Source organism: Bidens hawaiensis, unplaced genomic scaffold (genome assembly GCF_021521415.1).
Source record: "Bidens hawaiensis isolate Kalapana, Puna unplaced genomic scaffold, B.hawaiensis_p1.1 tig00021509_1, whole genome shotgun sequence".
In the NCBI taxonomy this organism is placed as follows: domain Eukaryota; kingdom Viridiplantae; phylum Streptophyta; class Magnoliopsida; order Asterales; family Asteraceae; genus Bidens; species Bidens hawaiensis.
Window position 1 is genome coordinate 268,591 of NW_027493343.1, and position 9,254 is coordinate 277,844.

A 9,254-nucleotide genomic window follows, 5' to 3' on the forward strand; every position below is an offset into this window, starting at 1 on the left:
ATAACTTCCTGCACGTCCTGACACAGTCAGAAGAAACCGTCGCACGACGTTTCAGAGGTTTGGACTGTTCTTATCCTTTCACCAACTCTTCGAATTTCAAAAATTCAAAAAGATTCAAAAGTAAGCGGGAAAATACCCCTTACCTTGGCAACCAAGTAACCATAAGACGGGTGCGGGTACAGTGTTAAGGCAAAACCCTTCACATACTTAGCACCTGCAGGGAATTGAAGCCAAGAATACCTCGGCAACCAAGTAACTATAAGACGGGTGCGGGTACAGTGTTAAGGAAAAACCCTTCACATACCTAGCACCCGCAGGGAATTGACGCCAGGAATACCTTGGCAACCAAATAACCATAAGACGGGTGCGGGTACAGTGTTAAGGCAAAACCCTTCACATACCTAGCACCCGCAGGGAATTGACGCCAGGAATACCTAGGAAGTAAGTAACCGTAAGACGAGCGCGGGTACAGTGTTAAGGCAAAACCCTTCACATACCTAGCGCTCCGCAGGGAATTGAAACCAAGAAGGATCTTCTGGGCAATGCTTGCGGAAACGGAAATAACATCCCCGCATAGCGGGAACGTCGAGAACTACATTGTTTGAAGCTCCAGGATGGAATTGGTGGTTTTAACATAATTGATCACTATGTTCAAAACTACCAAAACCTCATGGAGAATCCACACAAGTGGGACTCAACGCTCCTGACTTGCGAGGAGGTTACAGACCTACCCGCATCATACCCAAAGATCAAGCAGGAAAGTCGGGAATTTCTGCAAGTGACATAAGGACTTCCGCGGGAAGAATCCCCATGGAAAACCTTAAAACTAAACCCTTTTCAAAGCCCTTTGCTTAAGTCCAAAAGTTCACCTCACTTTATTAAACATTCATGAGAAGAACATTGGACTGGGGGGACTTGAAGAGGTAGGTCCCAGCAGAGCCCAGTTGAACCCGCAAGACTCACCTTGAAGAGAGACGTCTGCGCAGAAACCAACTGGATCCGCAGGACCCACCATGCTCAGAGACGTGACGTCCTTACGCGCAGTACGCAAGCTGTTCCCGCAGGAAATGCCTCCCAATGGTGAAGTACTCTGCCTGTTCCCGCAGCTGCGGATACAAGCCATCAGGGAAGGCCACCCGCGCAGCAAGGCTACACGCACAAGGCACTTAGCTCTCAATAATTCAGTTACCTGAAGGAATGAGCAAAGCCGGGAACAATCCCGCACAAAGGCGGGAGGGGGAAAACTCCTGCCCAAATAAGCCAGTTCGTACGATGCGGGAAGATCTTCTGTACTGTACCTGACGAGGTATGGGCAAAAGATCTGACCAAAGATACGACAGCTCATTGACAGCAGTATGGCGAGCAGCATGCTCTTGTACTGTATGTCACTATTAGCCGCTGCCTACTCACCAACTCCTGTCATACCACGTGCATAGCCGGCAGTTGGTGGAAAAGGAATAGTATACAGCAGGCCTGGTCACTGTCAGCCGCTGCCTACCCACCAACTACCAGCATGGCACGTGCGTAGGCCACAGTTGGTAGAACAGGAATACTCTTCAGCCGGCTACACCTTCTTGGAAACCTACCTTCGGCTATAAATACCCCAAATGGTATGATCATCTTATCATCATATACTATCTCGTATTACATATTATACCTGATATCTGCTCTAGCAATCTCTTAATATACATTTATATTCAAGAGCAATCTAGTCTGATTCTCACGCCGGAGGGTGGTCACAAGGAGGAACCCCCCCCCCCTTCTCAGTGACGAGCTCACGGTGTCTGTTTTGCAGGTTATCAGAAGAACCATCTTTGCCGGGTCTAACCCCTCGTGGGAAACATCTATCTAACCCCCAGGTTATCCGTAATCTGCCCAGGGTCTTATTAGTGTTTCTTCAAACAAGTTTCTGTATTTCGATATCTTTGATGACATTGTTGACTTGTGTGTTAACGGTGTATGGTTGGATGCTGTCTCTTAGATATTTATTAGGGTAGTAAATATTTCTGATATATCTTTAATGATAAGTTTTTATAATAATGTTAAGTTGCAGACACATATCTAAAAATAGTTTGCTATAATTTGTTTTTCATGTGTGAACTTGGCTTTGATCATGGTTGTACTATGATATTTATTATTTCTTACATAAGTAAAATGTTTGATCTGTTTTGAACATCTTTTAATGTTGTCTTCAAAATCACGACGACTTATTTTCTTAATCGGCGACAAAGCATACATGATAGCAATGTTGGCCGTGGTACATCAGTTTGACAACACAAACATGGTGGATAACGGTGGTCTTGATACAATTCTGCTTAACATGACAATGAAAATTTTAAAAATTAGGCTAATACATACAATAACTAGTCTTTCATTAAACAGTATTAAAAAAACCGCTAAATTTCAAGACCCGTGCAGCTAAATTCATGACCAACCTTATTATATATGTAACATGAATAAATAAAACAAATGGTTAAGTGAGATGACGGGTCTCTTTTTTTTTCCTTTTTTTTTTTGGAAAATTCACGTATTACAAATAGGGCAAAAAAAGTTATTTAAAGAGGTATTACAACTTTTGATGGTCATGGGTTCCATTTAATACACTTAGCTGTTAAAAAAAAACGAAACATTACAACATTTAATACGGAAATTATAATATCAATAAATCAACCAACATATTAAATTGAACTGAATTATTATGTAGACACTTTACAACTAACATTTAATTAACTCTAATAAATCAACTAACACATTATTAACCTTATGGCGTACAAATATGTGAACTGTAACTTTAAAAATTACACTACTGTAACCATGTCCAGCAAATATTATGACCATCTATTGAACAATGTTAAGGCTAAACGTAATTCATTCTTACTTGCCATACCCATTTCCTAACACGCCTAAAACTTGTCATATTCCCTTCTTTAAACATTTATTTGTCTTTTGAATGTTTTCTTTTTAAAAAAAGTTTTAAAATAAAATACTATATTTAAAAAAACAACAAAACGTTTTTTTTTAAAAAAAATTAAAAATCTGATTACTTTTAAATAAAACAACTTTTTACAAATCCAAATACAACATTTTCTTTTTGCTTCAAGTTAAGTTTTACAGATCCAAATACAACGGTACAAGAAAAAAAATCAATCGAATTAATACACAATACCAACCCAAACAACATCAAACAACTCAAACTAAGACAAACATCATACTAATCACAAAATGATGATCAAGAACATAACGATAAAAATACAGTTTAGAAGAGGAATATCAAGGCATATGATCGATTAAACACTTTATAACACTTTATTATTGACTCAAATAATCATATATTACAATTTGAAAACTAAACCAACTTGGCTGACTTGTCAACTTAGGTCCTTCCATATTCACCAAAATGAATAACCGAAAGAATAGAGAAGGTGATGAAACTTAGACAGTTAGACGGTCCTTCGAAGAGAACAAGACGAATTGATTCATTTCACCAAACACTTATGTGCCTTCTCTCGTATGTGTGACACAATGGGTCCTGAGCCCAACTGTTAGCTTTAGCCCAAATTAAGACCGATAATCAACAACTCTTATACTCTTATAGGCTTATAGCCCACAATCAGACGGCCAGATCCATCACTCTAGTCTCAATATATAACATGAAACACAAAACAAAACAAAACAAAACAAGTTAACCAACGACTTGTGTTTGAAAGTACACATGCCTTATTTCAACGGTCCCTTAACTAGAATTTGAGGTGTAAAAGGTCCAAACCGGTCATAAGATAATTATGATTGGTTCACTAAAAGTAATAACTTTGTTCAGCTTAAATGAGCTTAAGCTAAGAATTAAGTGTGTTTGTTAAACGTACTCAAGTTTCATTTATCAATTTCAAGTAGGCTCGCTAGCCTGGAGCTATTTCTTGTATATTTTTTTTATTTTATGTCAAATATATGTTTACAATGTAATTATTATTTTATATAAAGATGAAAAGGTTAGATAATATACAAGACGCAATATGTAAAAAATAAGACTGTAAATATAAATAAAATCAATTATAGAGATTTACAAGTATGTTGAGAATATAAAATGATAAATAATAACGAATCGAGCACGAACATGAAAAAGTACTCTCATACTAAGCTTGAGCTTCCCGTATTACGCTACAAACGCTCCAGTCGTTTATAGTTACACCCTTACTACAACCAAAGTATATATATGTTAACAGATCTTCAATTTATCAAGGCCTAATGAATGGGCCGAAAGAACTCAACAACAAGAAGCCGTTAGTCCACCACCATATCATCCTACAAACGGCGCCGTTTAAACTCCAGATATTTAGGGTTTCAGAATACTTTACCAAAAGCAGTCAAAACATTTATGTCTCCATCCACGCAAAGGTACAAACTCAAATCTTCAATTTAAAAACACATTACTTTTTGCTTTCTTAGAATCCAAAGCATAAAAGACAAGCCCATAACTCAACCCCATATCATGTCATAGGTATATTAAATCTAGACAGCATAGAGTGTCCATAAGATTTGTAACTAAAAATTATATAACATGAATGTTATGTCACTATCCAGAGCCGTCTAGGATGGGGAGGCAGGTAGGTCGACCGCCTTAGGCCCCATTATCATATAGGCTCGAAAACTTAAAAAAAATTATATGCCTATATATATATATATATATTTAAAAAGGCATATATATATATATGCCTTAAAAAAATTATATACCTATATATATATATATATTTAAAAAAACTGTATTAGGCTCAATCAAAAGTTTAGTTTAAATAGTATCCAATAAGTCCATACCCAAAATCCAAAGCATATACAATACTCTATAACTTTTTATATTTTGAAATTGTGTTTTACTTAAGGCCCAAATATATTCTCGCATTCAGCCCAAATGCTTTTTGACGATTCTCGAAGACGGCTCTGTCACTATCATATAAGTAGTGAGCATTAAGTAATTTATCATATAGCAACCTCATAGTTTAACTAAAAAAAATTAATAATAGAAAAAAAGTGTTGTTTATTGGTTTGGGATGGACCTCATCTCATTAATACAACTAGAGAGTTAATGGGTTGGCGTCAATGGGTTTAACACCCAGCTTTCACAAGCTCGTCTTGGCGTTTGGCGATGACAAGGCTTTGACGCCGGTGAGGTTATTTAATTAATGCCCACAACATGTAGCCTAACACACAACTCAAAATGCCCAAAATGAAATTGCTTTAAGATTTGATTGCAACAAGAATGAGATCTGAAAAAACAATATTAAACTATTGGCTTATTTGCTTTTTTAGAATCCAAAGCATAAAAGACAAGCTGAAAACACAACACCATAACATATCATAGATATAATAAATATAGAGAATCCATAAAAACATAACTCAAAACCACAAAGATCCAACTAGCTAAAATTTAAAAGCTATAATAACAGTTTAATTAATTCATCAATGGTGAGGACAGAAAGTAAGCAAATAGCTAGCTCCGGTGCAAGTGGCAATGCTAGTCGGGTCATCGTACGCGTACGAATACGCTCTCGGACAAGCGACCTTAAATATCCTCGAATAAGCGGTCGGTTTGCACGTTTGAGGGTTACCAAAACTCCCGGTACAACAAAACCTAGGAGAGTTAAACGCCGAACACGCGCTCTTACACGCCACCACTCGTCGCTTGTCGTGTGACCTCACTTGTAAACCCACCGGACACATCATGTTTAGATCGCTAACGCACCCTGCATACATGCATTTTCCGGTTCCCTTAAAAGGTGTTATAGCAATTGGAAGGTTGTACCTGTTAGAAAATGTAGTGATTTTTAATAACATTATATGCAAATAATTATATATTTATAGTTAGGTGAGTTTTATTTACTTATATTTACTCGTTTTATGTATACGATATTAAAATGTTTTAAATAAAAACCACTAAAATACTTAAAAACACGTGAAAACCACATTTCAACACTATTTTAAATTTTTTTATTTTTTCTCTTTTTATATGTTATTAATATTTTCTCAAAACAAAAAGTACATGAATATATCTTTAGATACATGAAATTAAAAAATTATATGTAGATCGTAATCTATATATATTTATCTTGTATCAGATACAAGAAATTAAAATAAAATTAGTGTTTTAAAATGGTTTATACAATTATACGAGTTTTCTAGTTAAATGTAGACTCTATTGGAAGCCTCACATAAGGTATAATACTATAAAATATCAGTGTGAGTAAATGGTAACAGGTACTGATAGTCTGATATCGAAGTTTTCAATACCGACACAGTTTTTGCGATTTTTCGGATTTATCGGTACTGAGCTCGTCCCTGATATAAATTTATAAAATAAAATACATTCTTTATTTGACATTAACATTATTATAATAAGAAGTGAACCTAAATGGTACATTACCCGTCAACCAGACTAACGTCATAGAAATCCTGCTCCGCAGTGAGCGTGATTTCAGCCAACGTGGCAGGTGGGGCTCCACCGGCCCCGTTGCAAAAAAGGGCGCCTCCGCAGTCTCCGGTCGCGCACTTCCCGCGATCGGAGGCATCGAAGGCGCAACCCTCCCGGCCCCAGAGTCGGCCAGACCAGCCGGGAGGGAGCCGAAGTGTGTAAGACTTTTTGGGTGGGAGTTTAAACCCGCCTCGGGCAAGGACCGGGTGACCCGCCCCGGGTTGGATTCCGGGCCAGATTGGGTGGGTGCATTTGTTGATCATTGTGATGGTGGTGCCAGAGATGACGTGGATGGTGATTAGGAAGATGATGAAGAAGGTGAAGATGGAGTTAGAAGACATTGTGTAGAGAGAGTGATGAGTGTGGTAAATGCTAACTCGAATAATGTTGGATACTTTCACACTATTTAACGTTGGATTTTATGTTTTATGTTTCTTACCCACTAGGCCACTATCGGTTACATTTATATTTTTTTAAAATATTATATGTAGTGTGTTTTATCATGTGTTGCATTCATTTTTCTCTGTGGTGTGATATCAAGTTCCGTAGAACTCGTTAGATGTTATTTGAAAGGTGAGTTGGGACTAACGATTACATATATAATTACAGAGAAAAGATAAAGTACAATAACTACTTAATGTACAAGAATACAATAATACTTATTTTTTATGAAATCGATCCATAAAATCACATCATAAGTTCTTGAAATCGTCAATATATATCCGATCAATCACTGGTTTACCGAAATAAACAGTTTTGTATCGTTAATCAATCAATTTTTATTTTTCTTCACCCCGTTTTTTAGCTTTTTAGTTTTTTGGCTGAGCGTTTTAGTATTTTTTGCCTTTGAGCGTGTCGCGTACCTATCATACGTTAAGGGATTATTGTACGTTATCTCCACCTTATATTTATATATCAAGTTTTATAAACCAAAGTTTTAGTTGATCGATTTTGACCAATGAGAAGTACTGATTGATAATTAATTAGCGTCTTGACTGGATTTTACAACCACATTATACACTTACACCTTACATTTATTAAAACATTTTGAAGTTGTGGTTTTTTACTTTTTATCTCATGGATTAGAGAAAATGTTTTCATTGGGGCCCATCGAGATAAAAATCAAATTAACACGTTTGTAAATTGTAATTTGATTGTTACCAAACAACCAGAGGCCGTTTTGAGGAAGGGCAAGGTGGGCGACACTCCTAGGGGCAAATTTTTTAAATTGCTTTACTTTTTATGTATTTTATATATATTACAGCAGCCCATATTCTCTACATGCATCAGAGATCTTGGATTTTCGATGATCTTTTGGGACTACGTTTCTTCATCTTTCCCGGGGTATCGCGCCAGCCCCACGAGAAGACTGCGCCGGAAAATCTCGTGGCGCTGCAGGGCTGGCGCGGCCGCCGTCGGAGTCTTCAACTTCAAACTCCTCATCCTCCTCTGAAACAGGCCTTTTCTCCTGCGACCTAGAACCAAAATCAGTCTCGCGAGGAGGGCTGTGCGCAGGAGGAGGTGAGGGAGGTCTCGACGCCGCCAGGTCGGCGCGTAAAACGGCCTCCTGCTCCTTAGTAATCCCGATGAGGGGAGATTCAGTGCTTGCAGGAGCAGGAGCAGAACCAACGGCGCTGGCACCGGCGCCAGAAGTGCCGCCAGCAGCTTGTACGCCAGCTATGACTCCTACGAAAAAATCAACAAAAAGAAATGGTTCATGACTTGGTCTAAAAGAAAAAAGTCAGAAAATAAAAGTGCAATACATACCTTGACGCAACGCCGTTCGCGAGTTAAACATCGCCATGAAGTCCATTCTCCCCTTTGAGGGTAAAACAGGGGACTTCGAAGCGACCTCCGGCGCAGCCTCGGCATCTTGTTGCGCTTGAGGTTGATCCACCAAGGTCGCCGGCTCTACAAACATTTGAGTGAGCAAAGATTCATTAGTAATTCTATCAGAATCGCGCTCATAGAACCATAAAGGATAAGCAAAGTATACCTGTCGGAGAGGAAACGGCAGGCGCAACGCCGCTTCCCTTTTCCGCCGCGCGAAGGGAGGAGGTAGCGGCACCATACCTCGTATGGACAGGAGGTCTGCCCACTTTTTGAGGCAGGGAAGACAAGGAAAACTTGGTGGTAAACACCTGGGTCTTCTCAAGTCCCTTCGCCTGAGTAGGAGGATCCTGAACAACAGTGGCATCATCTTTCTTCTGTTTCTTACTGGCCCCTGAGCCAGTTTTCCCTTTAGCTTTACGCTTTAGTTGGGGCGCCTCCTCTTCCTCCTCCTCTTCCGCGAGCTCCAGCTCGTAGTTCTCAAGCGCGTCTACAATACACGCAACAGAAAGGTTAGCCAAATCTGGTATTATAAAGGCATAAGCATAAGTACAAAGGCTTACCAGGCGCATCGCTGTCAAAGAGAAATCCCAGATCAACAGGGATGAACATGTCATCAAAGCGATCGGGGAAGCCAACCTCCCCAGCGCCCAGCGCGACGGAGCCACCCTCCATATGCTCATCATAGGCGGCGTGGACATACTACTTGCTGACTGCACAAAACAAGTCAAATGATATCAGCAAAACGAATTATATTCGCGCAGAAGTAAGGCAATGAGATTAACTTACACAAGCCGTCAACTTGGATAACGGGCTCAGTCGCGCTGTCCGCCCACCTCCTGCTCATACCAACCCCCACCAGCGCCTCCTCGCAAATGTTCTTGGCGGGGGATGGTTCGGCAGTCAACTTTTTTACCCAGGCGCCAGTTGGGTTCTTGAAGACACCCACATCCGCAGGCGCAGA

At 39.2% G+C, this 9,254-nt stretch overlaps 1 protein-coding gene across 1 annotated transcript; it reads right to left on the minus strand.

The window, feature by feature from the left end:
- Window positions 1-5,327: 5,327 nt before the first annotated feature.
- Window positions 5,328-6,804, minus strand: LOC143563703 (thaumatin-like protein). The gene is made up of 2 exons (XM_077051192.1): window positions 6,413-6,804; window positions 5,328-5,794 (listed from the first exon to the last, which is right to left on the minus strand). The coding sequence occupies exons 1-2, from the start codon at window positions 6,799-6,801 to the stop codon at window positions 5,452-5,454; spliced, it is 732 nt and encodes a 243-aa protein (XP_076907307.1). The 5' UTR covers window positions 6,802-6,804; the 3' UTR covers window positions 5,328-5,451.
- Between the last annotated feature and the right edge of the window lie 2,450 nt (window positions 6,805-9,254).